At 38.8% G+C, this 22,670-nt stretch overlaps 1 protein-coding gene across 1 annotated transcript in view; it reads right to left on the reverse strand.

Annotated features, from left to right (window-relative positions):
* Window positions 1-22,670, reverse strand: part of thsd7ab (thrombospondin, type I, domain containing 7Ab) — a 147,893-nt gene that overhangs the window by 94,678 nt on the left and 30,545 nt on the right. The window contains exon 2 of the mRNA XM_062422842.1: window positions 4,574-5,408. Within this exon, the coding sequence (XP_062278826.1) occupies window positions 4,574-5,408 (835 nt within the window). The remainder of the gene's footprint in view (window positions 1-4,573; window positions 5,409-22,670) is intronic.

The following is a 22,670-nucleotide window of genomic DNA, read 5'->3' on the forward strand; positions in this document are numbered from 1 at the left end:
GTTTTTCCTGCCAGAGAAAAGGTGTTCTGGCTCCCTTTTTTGCATTGAATGAAAAACAATGAGGAACTTAAACAGTGAATGTGACGCACCGGTGAGGTGAAAGCTCGATTTCCTGTCTCAGGTGGAACCTCTTTCTTTTTTTTTTTAAAGCCCCCCATATGCAGCCAATGACCCAATTTTCACAGCGACTAGATCCTCTGTGTTTTTGCCGTTCGTATGTGTATGTGTATGTCTGAGCGTTTTTGGTGGAGATTTCAAAAGTTGCAACAAAAAAAAGAAAGAAAGAAAAGAAGTCATTATTTCTTCATCTCAGTCATTCAGACAGAATGAGGACACAATCATTCTCTATTTAAATAAGTAAGATGATGTCTGAAAAATGTTCATTTTTAAGCCTGTAGGTTTTACTCAGTAGCTTGTAACAAAGGATTCCACGGGCTGTCAGAAAGTCTCCATATTTCAGCTCTTGTATGCTCATTACTCCAGCTGCATTCATCAAAACAGTGTGCAGCTGAAACGGTCTGAAAACATAATTCTATGTGGGTCAAGTGATTAGAGAAGCTTTTTTTTTTTTAAATAACTTTCAGAGCCTTGGAGAAACAACTATGAGAGTGTGAGTGTTAGCAGTTGCAGTGCCAAAAAAAAGAAAAAAAGGAAAAAAGAAAAAAAGACGCGAAACAAAATTACAGCATCATGTCAGCATTAAATTCAATGATGTAATGTGATACATCGCCTCAGTGGTGCAAGCAAAGGTTGTGCAGGCAGGTGTAAGATTAACAGGACACAAGCAGAAGATTGAGTAATGTGGAAGTGGCCTGTTTGGGACGATTCGAGGACTACAGAGGAAGTAAAAGGCCCAAAGACAGATGTTCATCAAACAAAATTGGAAATGAAGTGAGCAAGATGTTCAGAGAGCGTCTGGCTACGATACGTCTGGGTTGTTGCTTCACTGGAAGTTTGTTCCACTTTTCCGAAAGTGGCAAAAACAACTATGAATATTTCAGAACAAGAAATAAACAAGTCAAGGATTAATATTTATGCTCCTAAGGGCATGTGAGTTGTTTTCACGTTTCCTTTGAAATATTTGATCCCAGTCACTGCTGAGCGCTGGGCGCCAACAAAGCATTAATGAATAGATTTAGTTCATAATTGATCAAACCGTAGAGTACAGTGGCGTGTGACAGATACATGCTGTGAATGGTGGCTTGCTCCACTGACACTGTCACTGATTCTTTCCTGGAGATCAGAGACCCCGTGAAAGCCCCCGAATCCAAGTTTCTAGGGAACAGCGATGACACTCTAAGTTATCATCAGTCGAGGAACAGGAAACGAGATGACGGATCTTCAGAAACGACTGTTAATAAGAATCGCTGATTACCTCACAGTCATCTAATCTAGAGATTAGAGACTTATTACGGAAAATATTCAAGGATGTTGTGACAAGAATCTGAATTTATTGATTAGTGTATAAATGTTTCATCGGTTTCTCCGCTGAAACTAATCATTCACAACTTAGACAACTGTGTGAAAAGCAGCTGGATTTGTAAGCGTAAATCCTGAATTTTAATAAACATACATTTTCATATTTAAGTAGTCAGTTTCTTTCTTTGAGGACAGATTGGGGCACAGAACAATGACTCAGATAGCAAGTAAGCAGTCAATGCAGGACAGACGTCTTATGAAACCATGTTGTCTGTACATAATTGAAATGAGTGATCATTTTTTTTAAATTCCTCCTCTAATACTCACAAGAAATCCCAAAATATAAAGAAGGGATCACGCTGTGCACATATTAAACTGTCTAATATGTCCAGACATTTCAGATCTCATCGAATCTGTCTTAGTTTTTTCATGCTACATGCAAAAAGCTGTATTTTAACCACCAAAAACACAAGAAAAAGAACAACTTGTGCACTTTAGCGATGGTTAACGACTGTATCCATAAAAGTAGAAGAAACACATGGATGATTCTCATGGATGGACACTGATAAGTTTTGCTCATCTTCACTCACTTAAGCTGCTCTCTCATCCGCTCAAATTAGATAAACGCAAGACCAACATGTTACATCTTTTGCATTACTTTTTTTCTACTTCTCGCTTTAGTAAGATGAGAGAAAACTGACTCAGCTGAAATACTTCATGGCACGGATGTGAGGCATGGCAAGATTTTTTTAACCTGCTACACCACCTGCATCTTTGTTGCATGTGCTTGCATGCCAGTCGCATTTTCAGAGAAGATCTCAAGTAGGATGCTTTGGAAAATTAAGCATCTTTTGCTTTAACTATAACAGAAATACAACCTGTTTTCAAGTGTACTGGAAATGTATTTTCATATGTGCTTTCAGCTGTGTGCGATCATTTTCATATTACCTGTTAATGTTACGTTTAAACAAGTTGACCGAGCGCTGCTAAGTTTGAAGTTGCAAAAGACAAACTAAAAGTTATGTAGGATTTAGAAAATTAGGTGATTAATGAATTCAGTTGTTTAAATTACAGGATTATGGTTACTTATTGATTTGATTTACTTAAATGTGCGTCACACTGCCTTATTAAGTTTTAAACAGATTGTACACATTTTTTACAGTTCTGTGTAGCTTTTACCTGTCGAAATGCCACATAGCTGCACGTACAGAAAAAAGAAAGAAAAAATTCAATTAAATACTCTAAAATAGAGATGAGTTGCTTCACGGTCAGTAGCAGCTTCAGTTAATTATACTGGACGTGTTCTAGAAATATGTCGCCATGTCAGGTTTAGTGCATTAGGCCGTAATTTACTTCATCTTTAATTATAACAGGAAGCGAAAGAAGAAGAAGAAGAAAAGAAAACACTGTACACGGTTACTTACAGGCTTACAGATGTAGTTAATCTTGAGAAGTGAATAATTAGATTCGTTTTAGGGAGACGGATGCTTTTACGCCTCTCGAGGTGGTTTGAACGATCGTATTTTAATCTTTAGTCTTCTTGCTTCTTGGTTGCATTTATACTTAGCTACTTTGATTTTGCATTTCTATCTAAGTGGCTAAGTGTAAATGTGCTAATTAATGATAATAAGTGATAATGACCAGTCAGTATCATTATGTTTTTGCCATTTGATGTCACCACGGCCTTGACATCTACAGATTAAGCCGTCACATATTTATCAAATGCAAGTTTAAAATGAGCAGCTGAACTCTAAACTCATCCTGCTTTTCTTTTAAACTTCTCTCTGTGAGGGTTTATGTTGATGGTGCCTTCCTATCGGATATAGAGATCTCTGCTGCTGGTGGCAGATCCATTTCTTAGACTTAAATGTTTGATGTGCATTTCAGGCAAAAGACTTCTGCTGCTGAGAAATGAGTGGAACTGAGAGTCATTTGATGTAGATCTTATTTTCAGTCAGAGCGTGTGACTTTGACGCTCACAGCAATGATAATGTCGGGGCTAGAGGTTAGATCCCAGCTGGGTTAACCAGCACTATAAATGGAAACAAGCACTCATACAGTTACGGCATGTATTTCAGATTCCCACTGAATGCTTGAATCAAGTTATAATCTGCTTTAAATGACAAGAGCTGCTTCTTTAAAACTAATTTTATTACCTACGTCTTTAAACCTTTACATTACAAATTGACTCTTAAATCACAAATATGTCTCTCACTTACCTCTGGTCTGACTAAAACTATCAGCAAGTCTGCATGTGATGTTTGATTTAGTTCAAATGAGCCTTTAACATCACTAGAAACTCTAAAACAAGCCTTCCCACTTCTATTTATTTTGAAAGTTTTACTGCAGCAATTTGTCATTGTTGCTTAGAAAGAAAACATATGTTTGACATTTTGAGTGACACTCGATTTGTTCACTTTTTCTGGGAAGGTATCATTACACATCCATTCAAAACCAGAAAACCAAAACCCAGAAAATTGCCTCATTTTGGAAAGTGCCACACAAAGTTGTGGGAAAGATTGATCTCATGTCATAAAATGAGTTGCTTTGCCACTTCAGTCCTCGGAAAACTGACATCAAATACACTGTGTGGTAGAGCTGTGCCTCATTGCTCTGACAGCACAGCAATGACAAAGACCGATAAACATCCTCCTCTGTGTCACTTCCTGACAGGGAGGAGGAAATACTTTCGGGAGGACAAATTTGGCGTTGTGTTTAGCTGTTAGAAAAACAGTAATTTAAAGACCAGCACACCTACACATCAAAGGAATACAGGCATATGAGGAGCAGTTTAGTAGCTGACAAAAATAAGAGATAAATACTTCATAATGCAAAGAAACGTTCAAAACCAGTAAAAAGTTTGGAAACGCATTTCTATTAACTTGAATGAGAGAATGTGTCCAAACTTTTAAACTGAAATAAATACACTGCCTCTGCTAAAGGCATGTAATACAGTAGATAATTGCCTTTTTTTTAAAATGAGGCAAAAAACAAAAGCTGTTTATCAGTGTTTATTGTTCCATTATTGAGCTTTAATTCAGACAGATCTTCCACCAGAGCCTTAGAAATTCAATTAAAGTAGTATATAAGAGTGCAGAGGAGGAAATAAACATCAACTTTACTGTCAAATTAACATAAAAATGTTGTGACTCACATGCGTCCCGCAGCGCTCCCATTCCTATGTATGCAGGTCACGTCTCGAGTCTGGTAGCCCACCTGGATGTCCCAGAATGGAGACTCTTGCCGGTTAAGGCGGTTCCTGGTCCGTTTCTTCTGGATAAGCTCCCTGGTCTCTGGATCTTTGACCCCCGCTCGCTCCCTGAGTCCCTGGCCTTTACCTTTCCTGCGCTTGGCTTGGCGCGCCGGCCGAGTCTGTGGGAGGGCGCAAGGGCTCCAGGGACCAATCCTGAGACTGTACATGCCCTCCGGACCTGTGCAAGGCCCAGGTTTACAAGACTGGAACTCAGTTAGGTTGGGGCAGACAACGCCTCCAAAAAGTGGAGGAACCATGACACTGCGGACCCTGTTCCGGAGGCCTGTTCCACACGTTTTGGAGCAGGACGTCCATGGAGAATACTCGGAAACCACGCAGTCCTGGGGGCAAGGGATCAAACATGCCTGCTCCAGGCGAGGCTTGGGCTCAAAGTATTCACATATGGCATCCTCTGCTGGAGTCCCGTCTGACTTGAGTATGCAGACCACCTCCCGGGTCTGAATGCCCTCTTCGCCTCCACTGCATGTGAACGGCCGTGGGGCTCCAAAGGTCCTTGCTGACACTGGCACGCACTCATTCCAGGCACCCAGTTTCCAGTCATAAAGGTCCTTGTGAAAGTCACACACACGGAAACAGTTTCCCTGGTTGGAGGGACGCTGGCTCTGGTCACAGTTGGTGTGAAGTGTTGTCCAGCCCTCCACATGGGCACACCAGACTGCCCGGCTTTGGCTGCCACCTGGGCCACAGTTGCTGCCCATACATCTCCCCCACGGACCTGGGGAAACAGTAAACAGACTGAAATTACAACATGAATCCCGCTGTATGAAACAATAAACCTTTTTGCTTCGGATGTAACTCCAAGAAAGACAGTTGTAATGCGGGAAGCCTCGAGAGGAAATGCCATTATCATATTACGAAACACGATCAAGACAAACAGAGGAAACATTTCAGCTATTATCTCAGTCCTACTTTCCTGGTGGAAATCAGAATAATGATGCCTTTCAGATTGGAAAACTTTTATTTTGTGGTTCTGGATCATTTAGAAATAATACAAGGCATAATTGCACAGGCCATGAATCGATTGTGTAGAAATAACAACCATCTTGTTATTCCATTAGGAAAGACTAATTATCCGTCAGTCAATGGGGATTAATGACACATTTGAAAAGTCTTATGTGCCTCTTAAACTGAAATCTATTTGCAGGCTTTAATTAGTACATATGCACTCAAATGCTTCAACAGGATGGAGACAGTTTACTTTATACGTGTTGTCAATGAGGAGAAGCACATTAAGCACCTTCAAGGATGACACAGTAAATTCTGTCTGAGTGCCGCACGGGTGGGGAGGAACGATTAGGCAATGCAAATACGATGTGCAACAGAGCAGATTATAGGTGATCAAAGGAGAATGTTTGCAAAGCCAATTTACAGGGGCCTTGAGTAATCTGCGGTATTTATCAAATTGTATTGCCGACCAGCAGGAAATCGCCACAAACATCAACAAAATGTATTTTTCTTTCCACAAGTCTCTGGCACAGCGTTCCTCCTTTATCCCCTCTGACTAATTACAATAGAGATTAAGCGAACAGTAAAAATCCAGCAAACAGGAGTAGAGTGCAGTGAAGAGCTAATCATAAAATCAAACATAACAATACATAATGACATTTTCTTTTTAAATTCATGAATAAATGCGGACAATACTTTGTAATCTTGAATGGCTTGAGAAAAGGACTTTTTAGCCTTGAAGAAACACACTATTTTATCACATGTAAGCTTTGACTTCTGCTGGTTTTCTCTATAAAACTTCAGTCTTAAAAGTCTGTGTGTGATGAAACAGAAGAAAGCAGTCTAATTTAATATTTCTCGAAACCATAAAAAACCCATCTCGACCCAGGCAACAAAACTCAGCTCAAAGTGAGTTGAAAACCTTAATTAACACAAGGTGACTGCACTCTAAGGGTGTTATCTAAAGCCTATTGATACTACAAGGAAAAAAAAGAAATCAAACTAATTGGGCAGCTTCACATTTCACCTCACGCTAACCTCTTAGGTAATTGATTATTTAAGCATGTGTGGTCCGAGGGGCTTGGCTGGACTGTGAGTGGGCGGTAGGCAGTCAGGATGAAGACGACTCATTTTGACCCATGTTATGAGCAGCGGAGTTAAAAATCTTGCTTGGCAGAAAATCAGGAGCACATTTCAAACAATGATTGTCTCTGATGAGGCTGCTTGTTGCCTTGTGTTTGATCTCAGCTGACAGGATCTATCTTCAGTCAACACAATGCAGTGTTCAGGGGCTTCAAAGCATATGTAAATAGTTGGTTTACCCCGTCGCCACACCTCTATAAAACACATTAGATCATGTCTGATCATCAAGTGATTTGTTGGTTTGACGGTCATCTAGAGCTACAGATCACATCACGCTTCTGTATATTTAGGATAGGTAGATTTTTAACTCTTACATATTGTTCAGGCTCAAATTTGACCCATTTTTCACATTTGTGAGGTGTAAAAACACCCTATACATATTTCTTTTAGTTGGTCTTCTCCAAATGTGACTCACAGTATACAAAAATGGAAATAAAATGCATCTTTTTTTAATGTTTGTGCAGCTTATACATTTTTATATATGCAAATATACAAGTTTACACCTGTGTTCATTATTTTATGTGTTTATTTAAAAAAAATATTAAAATCAGCATTCAGAAAATAGTGATTGTGAATCCATAATCTTTTTTTCCTAAGATTAATCAAACATTTATTCATGACTGATGGGGAGTTTATGAATGTGAATTGGTGTAGAGACTAATTATGAGTCAGAATATGAAAAGTAAGGGTTAAAGAAATTGTGATACAAAGCACAAAACATTCAAAGGTGGAAAAAAACAAAAAACATTTAGTATTCCCCACACAAATCCTGTTAGTCTGAATCCATAAAATATATCTGATGTTTATTTTTATTCCAATAATAGAAAAAAGGCGACTTGGAAGTTTTATCTTCACAATAAAAAAACAAAACAAAAACTGATAAAGACTGTGAATGTTATCTGGAGAGCTGATATTGAGTTTTCAGGGCAGAGAAAGAAAATGCAGCAGAGAAAAACACTCATTTAAAATCGGAGGGTATTCAGTAGAATCAGACAGGTTCCCCGGTACCAGATAAAACACCTCCCACGTAAATCTAATCCATCCCAGATAGAAGTTATCTTCTCTAAGACAATTTTCAGGCACAGACCTCACATTCAACACTCCTCTAGCTCAGAAAAGTGGAGTAAAACTGCGTCTCAAAATATCCTAGTCTTAACAAAGCACAGTATTAGTCTCTCTGCTGTATCTTGTGCTCTTTAAACATGTACTGTGTCTCATTCTGTTTCCAATATCCTATATGATATATTAATATGTCAGATCTTTGCAGCTGCTTCCTTATTTCGCCTCACTATAAGAACACACAATTGAAACTTCTTTCTCCAAATGTAAATCAACACGTTGCCCTCGTAGCCTACAGCTAAACTTTTCAATATTGCATGCAGCACTGACAGCGCTATTTGACACTCTGACAATAAACTGTGCTTTGCCTCCATTTATCACATGTTAAGCAGAGAGTATTTACAGGAATATCAATTTCTGTCACTCTGGAACTCGGAAGTGCAATCAAACCGGAGGGGTTACTTTGGGGGCGGTGGAAGCAAATTGTCATCACAACATGTGGCGAAGCAGTTTCTTATTTAAACATCCAGCAGTTATGGAGCAATGTTATTATTCATTTGGAGTCGTGTTTCTGTGCACCTGGTGAATGTATGTACAATATTCACTCACTTTTAGCTCTATTTTTCTCTTGCTCTTTAGCTGCTAAATGCTCCACTATGTTCACCAGCTAGAAGCTAACCGTGTCTATTAGCTGATATTATCACAAATATATTGTCTTATATGTGCCAATATTTTTGATATATGTTATATAAACAGAATTTTTATTATATTTGATCCTTCTTCTTAATTCAAGTTTAATATATGTATGTTTTTTTTGTTGTCTGTGTTTTTTTTTATTCAAAGCTAATTTAATTCCCTGCTGTGTTTTTACTGTTTCGGCGCACTGATGTTATTCTAAACAATAAAGTTAATTGTTAAACTGTAATATATGTCCATTACATATCTTTGTAACAAGTGTTTGATAACCGCATTTGAGCAATCACTGCAAAAAAATATGTGTTTATGTACCTTATATATTCTGTACATATAACATTATTGGCCAATATATTGATATCGGAATTTGTTTGCTCCCTAATATCAGTATTGGCATCGGCATTGGGCCCCTAAGATCCAGTATTGGTTGCCCTTTACAGCTTTTTCTCTGACAATAGCTGCTTGCTACAATAAAGTAATGCAACTTAACTAAACTTTCCCGACAATTCATCTAAAAACTAGACAGTCCACTTGAAAGCGAGTATCTGAAACACTTTAATACAGTAATTAATTAGAGCTTTGGAGTCGGACTTGTTCAAAAGTTTATCCTCAAATGAATGACTTCTATTTAGGAAAATGTACTTCAAACGGCAAATTAAAAATTCATGCATGTCTGGAGTGGTGACCTCTGTCATCGAGTGTGTGTTTATGCTGTATTTAGCTGTCACAATACAGTCGCAGGGTATGAGATAAGTGACACAGTGAAAAAAATAAAAGGGGATGGTCGGCAGTGGGTAGCAAAAGGAGAAATTATATATTCTTTTAAATTAGGAACTTGTAGCTATGCTCAATAAGTAATCTGATAATTATAGTATAAATCAAACTAATTCATTGTTAATTAATTACAACCAAACATTCAAATATTATTAGCATTATTGATTGTAATATAGAAATGTAATTATAACCATAGTCCACTAATTAGAGAATTATAAGCATTTAGTCATATTGCATTATATTCTTATTGACACGTGTGCTTTTACTTCTTCTTTCCTTTTATAATGAGATGAATTGAACTGCTGGTTATACAACAGAGAGATTTTCTTTCTTTCTTTCAAAGCCAAGTGCTCAATGAGTTTCTAGGGAACCTTGAGGTGTTAATGAAGATGAAAAAAAAAACTATAAAGTCACCAAAAAAAAGAAAAGTTCTGCAGGCGCTCTTCGCTAACTAACCCGCAATTATAATAAAATCTGCTATTCTTTGTTTAACTTGAGGTCCCCCAGAGCCCTAAACAGGTCCCCTGGGAGTCCTCAGGACACATATTGGGGATTTTTTCCTTTGAACAATATGTGGAGTTTAATATCCTGACTGTCGGGGCGAGAGTCTGATCTCTGACTGGGCCTCAAGTGTCTATTTAATGAAGAGCGTCTTTGTCCCCCGTAGGGTCAGCTTCACTAATGAATGGGTCACTGTGTCTTTCTCTTCCCACTCGTGTTTGTTTATTATTTCTAAAATCCACAGCATCTCGCTCCCGCCCTCAAAAGACAGGACCTTTCTCCATGTCTCTCTCTCTCTCTCTCTCTCTCTCTCTCTCTCTCTCTCTCTCTCTCTCTCTCTCTCTCTCTCTCTCTCTCTCTCTCTCTCTCTCTCTCTCTCTCTCTCTCTCTCTCTCTCTCTCTCTCTCCCTCTCTCTCTCTCTCTCTCTCTTTGCCGGCTCTGGGTTCATCTTAGGATCATCTCTGCTGTCTGGCTGGTGGTTAAAGAGAGGAAAGAGAGGATGTGTCTGGACTTGGATCAGTCAATCAGTCCGTCAGTTTTATTTATATGAAGGGAAGAAGGGAAGTCAAATGAAGTACAAGCTGGTTTCAATCAGTAAAAATCAAGATTCAAGAAATTTAGCTGCAGCTGAACATTGTCAAAACTCCTCCGACATATTATCAAAATGTTTGTATTTCGTATTTTATGAAGCAGCAGTCTGAAAAGGTAAAAGTGAGTTAATGTATATATTGTGTAAGCCTCAGGTCTCTAAGGATCATCCCTCCCACACACTTCTCGTAAATGAAAATGGGTTCAGTCAACTTGTCAGATTAAATCAAGGCTCGGAAAGATGATTTTACAGAGGTTTGATTTTAACGGTTGACTATATTTATTTCATGGATATGGTTGCTAACAAACAAACCTTCTTTTAGCATTTTGATCATATTTTAAGGTTCATAAAAAGCCTGAACGAATCTTCAAAATGCTCCAGAGTGAAGCTGGTTTCGTGATTCATAGAATTTGAATGGTGTTTAAAATATCATGTAAACAGGCCTAAAACAGATCCATCAGTTTTACAGTAACATGGCAAGAGTCTGATTAGTCTGATTATATAATTTCTCCTTTGTTTAAAAACCCGTCTACACTGTTTAAAACACTCTCTTCCTGCTGTTTTGAGTTGTTAAAAAAAAAAACGCAGCTTCAAATTGAGTTTGTTAGTGTTCGTCTCTCTATCGAACTTCACAGTTCTGACAGAACAAACCATATGAACTACAGTGTGATAATTGCATGTTTGCGTAGCCTTTGGGAGAAATAAGTATTACCATGTTGAGTCACATTAAGCTCAGCAGAGCATTTGTTTGCCAAGAGCTACAAAACAAATCTGGTGTGCATGAGACGAGGGCCAACTGTGCATTGTTACTGTGTTTAAAGAGCACAGCCAGCTATAAATACTATTCCCAGACAGAGAAATATTGCCATTCATATCATGCTATTCCTCACGGAGCACAGTCAAAAGATTACCATTTAGCACCAGATGGACATTAGCCTTTTAGTTTAATGGGCGGCAGTGTGCATGGGGGGTTAGCGGGGAAAAGAGCAAAAGTTAAAGGAGAAAGGAAAAGGACCAGGGGCTAATTCTTAACATCTGAAGGAATACTTTGAGCAGCTTAGCATTCATGGATGATTGTTAACCCTGGCCTACATTTAGTGTGATCGGTGCCCTGGGCTGCGTGGCACTAAGCCACATTGACTACAGCTCTCCCCACACTCTTGATCTAAATTTCATTGGCTGTAATACCACAATTCTGCTTGCATGGATTGAAGGAGCCTCTTTGATGACTCTTTATTCATCACATCCAGTACAAAATACCGTACGTCTCTGCGAGGCAGGCATTTCAACAAGTCACACAATGTTAAATAGTCTCCTCCATTTTTATCATTGTGTACATCCATGGACATCATTTTCTCTATATTACAACTTGATTATAGTAACTGTGTGCTGCAATTACTCTCTAACTAATTGTGGCAATTTTCTCTGTTTCTAAATGTTAATACTGACGATTGTGAATATGAACATTATTTAAATGAACTGACAATGTGAATTTGTATCACTCAAGCATCATTTAACCATCAGATTGATCTTCACACATTGCATTCATGAAATTAGTCGCCACATCCATCCAGCTTTAGTTAAAAGATGCTGGTCTAATGGGCCAGAAGCATAACATTGCGTAGATGACTAAAAAACTGTGTGTGTGCACAAAGCCAGAAATATGGATTTGCATTATTTCTGTCAGATTTATAGAGCCGTGCACGTGCATGGTTCTTGTTTTATAAATCTCAGTCATTGTGGAAAAAGGTGCACTTGCATGAGTCTTAATTCAACTCCCACAATCAGCCATAAATCAATGAAGACACACCATTAATCAGCCGTTTTCATACGCTGCCCTCTCCACCTGTCTTTACCCCCATCAGTGAAACAAACGCTAACGAAAGAGGGCTGCTATTTATAGTGTCAATAACATTAATTCATCACATGTACCTTTCCATTGTTCTTAAAAGTAATCACTGACTTTAAAGGGTGTCATAATAAGGGATACATTAAAATAATATTAAAAGAATGTTCAAATGTAATTATTAGGATGAACCCCTTGAGTTGCACCATCTCGTTTTCAAGGGGGTCCCCAACACATAGCACTACATAACAATAGAGGAGTGACAAGATACAGCCAGTGCCATCAAAGTAAGCAGTATTGATAGCAAGTACAGTTAATATGAAAGCAAGAAGTCTGCTGAAACAATCAAAATGATGAAATGGATCTAATGTTGAGAGGTAAATTATTCCAATCTGATGGTGCTTTGAACTTGAATACTGTTTTGCTAATTGATTTCTTACTGTGAGGAACAGAGAAGTAAAGCTAAGTTCATGCTGGTTTGTCCTAATAAATACATTTGAAATAAATGTGATAGTACACCACCTCAGGGTGTCATTTTAAAAATATCTGATGTACAATTTCAAAAGTAAAGCCCTCTAAAAGAAGGATACAATTCATCACACAAAGCAATTAATCAATAAATTAAGTTAAGTTATAAATGAGCATTTGATTGGCATTTTACACTAATTGATGTGGTAGCTGTGGCTCAGGAGGTAGAGCGGTCATCCACCAATCGGAAGATCGGCCATTCGAATCCCAGCTCCTCCAGTCCACATGTTGATGTGTCACTGGGCAAGATACCTAACCCCAAATTGCTTCCGATGGCCGCAACAACAGTGTATGAATGTGTGTGAATGTGACATGTAGTGTAAAAGCACTTTGAGTGGTCAAAAAGACAAGAAAAGCACTAAGTAAAGTTAATTTACCATTTAGACTGTGTAAAACATAAGCACTGTTTGTACATCTGTCCCCTGGTGCATCAGTCAAAGTTATCATATTCACAAGTGAGGATGAGCTGCATCTTTATGTTTTTAAACACCTGCAATTCAACTGAAAAAGAAAGACATAAGAGGCGGTGGAAGATGCCAAAAGTGAGAATATACAGAAGTGGAGGACTAGCTTGTCGTTCTGTTGTTTACAGATAAGTTGGGTGGTTCTGTTAGCTCTTAAACACCCCCAGAGGATGGAGAAGTGACAAGATACATTTCTCCAATCCTACAACTCCCACATGCTCGGTAGTGACGATATTCCTAATGGCAAGCATGAAAGAAGATTTCCAGATTCTTTTGAGTCGAAGGGGTCAGGACCAGGCACCGAGCCAGAGTGAAAGACCTGCAGCTCGCGAGGTCGCGTCTCCGTTTGTCAGCACAACAACGAGCGACGAGATAGTGTCTGAATCCAAATGAGTCATTCTTGCTACACAATTTAAACTGTCAGTGTCTTACACACACAGGCTCCCACAAGTCAAAAGCAATGGTCTGTGTACAGGTCTGTCAGGAACAATGTCAAAGTCTGTCACATGCTGCAAAATACGTAGAATCCATTATTTCCCCTTTATTGTAGACTTTCATATTCCCCGCCGTCAGCCTGATAAATGACAAACACCCGACTGTTAAATCTACATGCAAACAAAAGGTGAGTGCAAAAGTTAAAAGAACCTGTAAACAAAGACAACAGAACGCATCAGTGCACAAACACACTCCAGCAGTAAAAACATCTAATTTCCCCTCCGAAGCAAAACCCCACTAACCTTGACACTCATGAGAACAACAACAACAAAATAAGACACTAACACATTAACACTAAAATAATCATATTATATAAAATCACTCTTCCAACGGATCAATATGTCCTCTACTCTTTTGCCCTGAACAGATTCAGTGGAGCCCACAACCACTTGCACTTCAATATCTGTGCTTTACCAGTGTTATTAATATGCATGACTGACTATCATGACTCCCACTTGAAGCTTAACGCCACTCTAGCTTGCTAGTGTTTATTGGCAGGGCTACCGCATATTTTCAGGTATTAACGTCAGCTTCTTTGGAATATACACGCCTAACACATGCAGTTTCATATTCCTCTTGAAATGTGGGTAAACATTTTCCTTCCTAAGCCCAAAAGTAACTTTTTTTAAAAATTGAAAAACACGCAGTCATTTATATAGCAAAAAACCCCTAAAAAAACTAAGTAAGTATAAGTTGAGACTGAAACTGAAACTGATAATCTGCTTTATCGAGCTTGTGTGGGTGTTATCAAACAACCACATAACTGCCACCAGATTTTGATTCAAATACTGTGAAATTATGATTGGTGCATGGGAAGGTGCAACATCTATTTTTTACGATTAACCCCTGCCAACTTCAAACCAGTGAGGAAATAAAGGCAAAAACTGCTCCTAACTTCACTAGTTTTCTCCAGTCTTTATAATTACTAGCAGATTGTCTAAATACCTTTAAGTTATCAACCAAGATAAATCGATACCAAGTAGTATCGAAACGTGTCACGTCAAACGATATCTGCAATCAATCCTTTTTGCTCCCAGAGCTAAAAAAAATATGACTATTTGTATGGACTTGCTCACAGCTAATCAATGCAAGCATTCATCGATTTAATGCGACATGTGATTGGCCCACTTTGAAGACTGTCAAAATGAATTTGTGTAAAAATAGTGGTGGCATTTTATGCAATTTAATGCTTCTGTTCACATGATGGGTATCGAATGAAGTACTCAGTTGGTATTGGCATCACTTTAAGGGTACTTGGATTGGTACTGGTATCGTCATTTCTTTAACGATACCCAGCTCTACTAACAGATGGAGAAAACTTTACTTTAAAAGATTTTAAAGGATGGCCATATGAGTAACTAAACTTTTTTGTTTTTTACTATCACAATAATTATACTACCATTTTCCAGTATCGATACATTATGGTGGGAAAAATCTAAGTATAGAAAACAATCAAATTGGGTTTCATTGCAAGTGTTTTCCACTATAAAGCTTTACATCAGAAAAAACTTAAATCACCTCTTTGTCATTTAATTGTTTGGACAGAAATTAAGAGAAAGTGGACTGTTGGTATCATCATGATGCCACTGTGCAAGGTAACTATGGTTAAGCAGATGGGAAAATCATCTTCATCATTATTAGGGCTGAACAATTAATCAACATTTTATAGAGATCGCAAAATAACATTTTAAATTAAACATTGTGGTGCTGCAGAGACGTCCTGACCTACATGTCATGTTCTACAGACATAAGAAAACATCCTTGTTTGGTACAAAAATCACTTTAATCATTTTGAAATGTTTGTACATGAAAATTTAAATTATTATGTAAAGATGATCATTTCCTCTTATATCACAACACATATCACAATTGTAGCCTTTTGTGGTTACGACAATTAAAAAATGATTAGGGTTAGTTAAGCTAAAACACTTGGTGAAGTTTAGAGAAAAATGGTTACTGTCAGTAAAAGGTGAAGATTAATTGCAGGACTGTGTTGGGACATGAAGTAGGGCACAACACTTCCCACGCTGGCACTGAAGATTGGCATTTCAATTATTATCCGACATGGATGTAATTCCTGGGATGCTGGGCTGTGTGATACCTCTTCAAGTCATTAAACAACACTGCATCATTACCCAGTCTATAGGTGCAGCCACTGTTCAATTTGTTTCATATTATTTGGTATTTGTTGTCTGCAGTGTGTTGTTTGTCATTAGCTGACATTTTTTTCTTCATTCTTTAGTTTTAAAACTTTTACAACAGCCAATAGTGTATAAAATAATTCACTGTATGGAGCCCAGCAAGATTAACAACTGCTAATGTGGAGGGTAATGGGGATGCAAATCAAGTAAACATTGGTCTTTAGTAAAAAAAAAAAACAAGAAAGGGAGCTTCCCATGCTGTGTCTCTGTAATCACCATGCCAAGTTTGTTTAAAGAAAATGAGCCTAATCACACTCAACAGCAACAGTGCTGGTGTTTGTCACAAAGTACAGTATAGTAGCCAGTCTCACTGTGGGAGAGGTTTTTTTCCTCTAAAAAGGCTTGTTGGTAGACAAGATATGACAGAGGTCATGACTGGCACGAGTTTTCTTGTTCTGTTCAGAAAATATGCCCGTGCACTGGATTGAAAACAAATAGCTTGTGTCACAATTAATCATTTTGATGCTTAAATATGCATGAAATTCAGAGAGTTTTCTACAAATCCTCCTAACAGAATTATATAATAAATATACATATAATATATTATATATATAATAGAAAAACAAAGCTCCTAAAATACTCCTAAAGGCTGTGTCAGGGGGGGAGAAATATCCTCTGCATTTTAAGTAGAGACACCAAAGAGATAACAGAGCAAATAATACAGTGTCCCTACGTGTCGCTGTCAAGGTAAAAATAAATATGAGTGTACACTGCTGCACACCGTTTTATCTTTATTTACCAAGAAATGGAAATGCTCTTTTTTTTCTGCGTCGATGTGATACAAATATTATAAACGCATTTACACCCGAGAGCCATCTAGTACAACCTGAGTCCTCCACTAGTGGCGACAGAGCTGCTTCATATCTCTCTGCTTTTCTTGACTCAAATCTGAGCTGACAGGAACTATGGATGCCTCCCCTAAAGGACTGTGATAGTTTGGCAAAGGTTAGGGGATGGATGGGGAATTGAGGGGGTGGAAGGGGGTGAGAGAAGTTTCAGAGCCACACAGGAAGTGTCAGAGGCTCAGTGAATCTGCCCTGTGGATGAAAAGCCTGTGGTCTGCGAGACGCCGCACTGGCAGGTTTTACAAGCAGTGACACAGACTATTCAAGTCGTTTTACTGAGAGCAACAAAACCAGCGAAAGAATGAGAAGTGCACACAGCGGGGATGCTTGTTTTCTCAGTGGATGGTTTTCTTCTAGTCAGGGCGTGCTATTTCATCTCCCTCTCAGCCTCACGAGTCATACAATATGCATGCGACTGGTTGCAGCTATCCGAGGACAGACACAACAACAAAGGCAATGATGACATATTATAGCACTGAGCTCAAGCTAGGTGTCACCGAGGCAGCCTAACCTCGAAGCAGACTTCCAATCTGACATCCATTTTCCTGTATGTATGATGCCTCGCCCACCCCTGGTGTGCAGGGGCAGGACACAATATCAAGAACACCTGCACCAAGTAATGGAATATAAAACCATATTCCTAATAAAAAAAGATGTTTTTGAAGCTGAGGTTGTTTTATTTTTATAGAAACAATATGCTTATTTCTGAAGTCTTTGTTTGTTGTTTTGTAACCTCTGACCGCCCACTTTTATGTATATGAAGTAGCAGTGGGTCTCAAAAGCACTTTCTCCATGGGCCTGATGCAGCCCGCTTTAATGCTGCCAAGCTGCAAGCCTTGATTACATGCGTTTTCCAACCCGCTGCCGACCCACGCTGCTGCGGCCCTGCTGGGCTGCAGGACCAACCGCAGCCAACCTGAAACGGTCTCCTCCCTCAAAGCAAAGCAGTGTATTGCACTAAATTGCTTCACTGAACACACACGAGTCTCCCTCAGTATTATTGTAGCTCCTAACTGAATCTCTGAGATATGGATTTCAGTTTCACTTCCTTCGGTTCTGTGAGTATGTTCAAAAATAAGCTTTATTGTTCACTGATCACTTCCTACGGCCCTAGTGGAGCTCTATTTCGGCTGTGTTGAGATGCAAACCACTCATTTCATGCTGTTGGTTTTCTATGGCTAGACTATAGAAAGGCTTTCATTGTGAAGCAGCTATAGGAAATGCAATGTATTTGTTAGCAGAGCGATTGTTCTAAACAACATAATCAGCATATTCAGCACTATTTGATGGGTGGATTTTTTTAAAACGCAGTGAATAAGATTACAAGAAGAAGCAGCCTCAGGGAGACGGTTTAATGAAAAGTAGCAGATGACGGGCTATTACTGGGGATTGTAGGAACGAGCACACTTCCAACACATCGAGGGAAATGACGCCTTTTACTTCACTAGAGTGTCCTTTTTAAAAAGCTATGTGTTGTAACAAGAAGGGGGTGGAGCAAACTACAGAGTTTAATTGAACACCTTTCTGTGACAATTCAAGCATATTGTACAAGTTACTTTCTCACTTAAAGTATTTCCACATATCAATTAATTATTACAACTAAAAGGTACCAATAATTTAGCCCAGGGTATTTTAAAATGATAAGGATGAGTTCTGTCATTTCCACTACTTTTTTTGTTTTGTTCCACTGTAAAACCAAACATAGACAGGCAGAGATAATAAAATATCTTTTCATTTCAACACCGTTCAGGGCAATAGGTGCATTATTTTAATAAATGGAAGGATACCAATATTTCATAAACATGTCTGTGTAATGAACACACTTATTTTCGTACTCTTATCTCTGTAGTGGTATCAATCAATCCATCTCTGAGTTTTCTGCCCTAACTCGAATACCGTAAAGGTAGAAGGAAGCTTTGAAAAATCACATTTGAAAAATTCAACAGAAATGTGTCTTTCCAGACACAATGTTCCCGTTACTCTGGATAATCCACAGACCTCACTGTCAATAGATTTCACTGGGACTACTTTGAGAGTCCCTCTGAAAACTGGGACAAGGACACTCTGGGAAGTGATGCTGCTGTTGAATTTTTTAAAGTAAATGTTCAATATTGTCAAAATCCCTCCCACCTCTTATTTTATTGGGGTGATGACAAATCCAAAGTACCAAGGCTATAAGTATCTGGACAGATTCCACAAGACATAAGTGATATTTTTTTATCAATATTGGGTGAACTGACCCTTTAACATAAATCTTAAGTTAACAGCAGGTTGCAGGGTTACTGAATCATACTCTGCAGGTGTTATTGTGTCAACCGGCTGTATTTAAGACCCCCGACAATGTGTATCTACATTTTCACATCTGCTATTTCAAATCCCCTTCTGACAGTAATATCCAGCAATGTGCATGTAGTAGTTGGATAATCTTTTGTATTTTGTGGATTAAGCTCATGCTGTGTGGATTTTCTTGATGGGGGGATGTGAGAGAAGTGACAATCTGTGAATGAATGTGAGGGGAAAGTGCAAAGCGGCATGAAAGCGAAGGCTGCGTGCTTCAATATTACCCGGTGTGGGATTCACTTCCTAGCAGTCACAGGTTACAGGTGTGGTTCTTCTTATTCTTCTTCTGTGAATCTGTGCACGTGTGCCGCAGTGTATCTGCATGTGTTGCTGTGTGCAGGTGCCGTTGTTGCTTCAGGGAGGGGAGATGGGGGGGGGGCGGTGGTTTGATGGTGTAGCTGTCACTTTATTAAGATAAATTTTCCAATCACAAGGCGAGATCTCCCACCCTCAGGAGTGCCAGCACCAGGGATTAGATTACCACCACCCACAATGCATCACGTTTTACATCACAATCCAACAGGAAAGTAATATTAGAGGGGGGATACTGTAGCTCTGCCTCCTTAAAACGAGGTGGTTTAAAATTAGCTCCGGGGACACGCAGTAAATCACAGCAACGACGACGGGAGTCATTGTGATAACACTATTATACATCAGCTCATTAAAAAATACTGAATGTAGGATGTGTTTCGACGATATATCAGTGTGAAATTAGTGCTGTTCATGAACTCAAATGCTAATAAACAAACAACTGTGCACATAAAAGCGTTGCACTGGATTGTTATTTGCTTCATGCTTTGATTTGGACAGATGTGGACTCTATTAGACTCAGATTCCTGTTGATAACCGATAAAAACTGTTGTGGCAGACTGGTGAGGCGATGTATAAAGCACATGATGAGAAAGTAATGAAATATGGCAATAAGAGCCATCTCGCATGGGATATGCAGTGGAACATGACACTGATGGTAATTATTACAGTTCACTTGACGCTGATTGTTAAGAGTAAAGCTTACACAAGCTGCATTTAAGAAAGTCGACCAGCAATTTCATTATTTTAGCGTTACGCTCAACTACAATGAGATTCAAGTATTCCCAGACAGGCAGTTCATATCGAGCTATGTGTTGGGACTGGAACGTTTTCATTTTTCTGCTTCAACAAAGCTTGGAATTACACAACAATGCAATTACAATCATGTTATAATCCTTTAACAATCGCCCATACCACAAAAGGCAGCTTGGGTGAACGGGAGTGACGCCAAAAGGGGGGATTCTTAAAAGTCAGAGAGTGGCATTTAAATTGACATGTGAAAAATTAAAAAGAAAGGTCTTAATAAAATGCCTTAAACATAACCTAGTTCTGGATCAGAGCATAGAAAAACTAGCTCTGCCTTTTGACTGCAAGTACTGGAAAACATTAATGATGTAATTCATAATGTTGTTTATAAGGAGGGAATTAACATATCCAAAGTTTCAATTTGACATTGCACATTGTTGTTGTGTGGTATTCATTGATTACATTGATTTGTTGAAATAAATTATTTTTTATAGCTGAACTAAATATATATCTTAACAGTACTTATAGTGTCACTGTGGTGGTACGGTGGCTTGGTGATTAACACTGTTGCCTCACAGCAAGAAGGTTTGATACCCAGCTGGGGCCTTTCTGTGTGGAGTTTGCATGTTCTCCCTGGGCTTGCATGTTCCTCCCATTGTCAAAAGACATGTATGTTAGGTTAATCCTCCTATAAGTGGCCCGTGACGGAGATACTGACATAGAACTGGAAATGGTCCCCAAGCGCTGCACAGTGGCCACCCACTGCTCCGTGTATTTAGCATGGGTTAAATGCAGAGACTGAATCTCACTGTACAACTGTATGTGTGACAAATGAAGTAACCTTTGCTTTACAGCTCTACGGTCACACTAACAGTTCTAACAGGTATTTGAGCTACATGCTCACAATAACAATGCTAACACACCGATGTTTAGCCAAATTAAACATGCTAATCTGAATGTCTGGGAGCACTTCACCAAAACTACATTATTTTACAAAAATATGTTGAGGATGTCAGGCTCCAATGGTGATTTGAGCTACATGCTAACACATTGATGTTTTGCAGGTATAATGTTTACAATGTACATCATTTTAGTTGAGCATATTAGCTACCATTTGCTAATTAGCATTAAACACAAAGTACACCTGAGGCTGATGGAAATGTCATTAGTTTCTGGATCAAAGAGGTGCACCAACCAACAGACAACTTTACCACAAAAAACATCAGTTTAAATCAGGGGTGTCAAACATGCGGCCAGCAGGCCAGAACTGGCCCACAAAGGGTCCAATCCAGCCCACTGGATAACTTTGCAAAGTATGAAAATTGCAGAAAAGTAGGCCTAATTCCAATGTTTCAATAAAATGCACCACTACTGTCACCTATTTTTTACAGTCAAGGCTTCTGGTCTGCCCATGGACATCCAACTGAAATGTGATTCAGATTTGAAGGACAAACTTTACCTTGGTGGGTTTGGAAACATTTCATCGTATTTCTTACCATGGTACCCCTATGGTTTAGTATAGTGAAGTTATAATATGTATTATATAAAATATATATTATTTACAGGTTATTATGCAATGGTTTTAATGGTCCGGCCCACTTGAGATCAACTTGGGCTGCATATGGCCCTTGAACTAAAATTAGTTTGACACCTCTAGTCTAAATCCAAATGTAATGTCATCCCTTCATGCTAATTGTGGTGTTGTAATTTACCTACATAGACACTTCTGCTCCCATAAGAAGAGATGCATTTAGCTTGGGAGCAAACTATTTTAGTTTTATTCACAGCTGCAGTCTATTGTTTTTAAACATCATGGAGGCGAAAGAGTGGGGGAGTAGCAATTACATGTTTAAGACTGTTGATGAATTTACACCAAATTTACCCAAATTTACAGTATTATGCATGACAGAAAGGCTTTTGAAAGTTGGTAATTTATTAAAATTCATGAAATGTAGTCTGCTACATTCTTTTGTTTCAGTTAATTAAAGCCCTGATGATGCAACATTCATAGAAAATTACTGCCTGTCAAGTTGTTAATTTAAGTAACAGCGGGGCGCCGTGTTTTACCACTCAGCTAGGCTTACCGAATTTAAGAAAGTAACGCTTATAGGCCAGTTTTTTTTTACTAAAGTTATTGAGGTGCAGTCCCACTTTTTGGGGTCTACCGGGATCCTTCTTGGACTGTGATTCAGTAGCAGTAGGGAGGTGGGAGTTGTTGGATAGAGAACATGGATATCAGAGCCAAGCTTGATTCAAACCATGCACACATATGTACACAAATACACACACACACACACACACAAGCACACACACGAGGCCAAGGCAGACAGACTGTGATCGTACCACCACATCGACCCACCGCCTCCTGTTAGCTCTTTTCATGCTTGCCTTCATTTCATATCACGCTGAAGTGTATGATGAAAACAGGGAATAAGAAGGTGAAATCAGGGTGAAGCCTTTTGAATATCATAATCAACCCTCTAAATTACAATAAAAA

Source organism: Scomber scombrus, chromosome 7 (genome assembly GCF_963691925.1).
Source record: "Scomber scombrus chromosome 7, fScoSco1.1, whole genome shotgun sequence".
Taxonomy (NCBI): domain Eukaryota; kingdom Metazoa; phylum Chordata; class Actinopteri; order Scombriformes; family Scombridae; genus Scomber; species Scomber scombrus.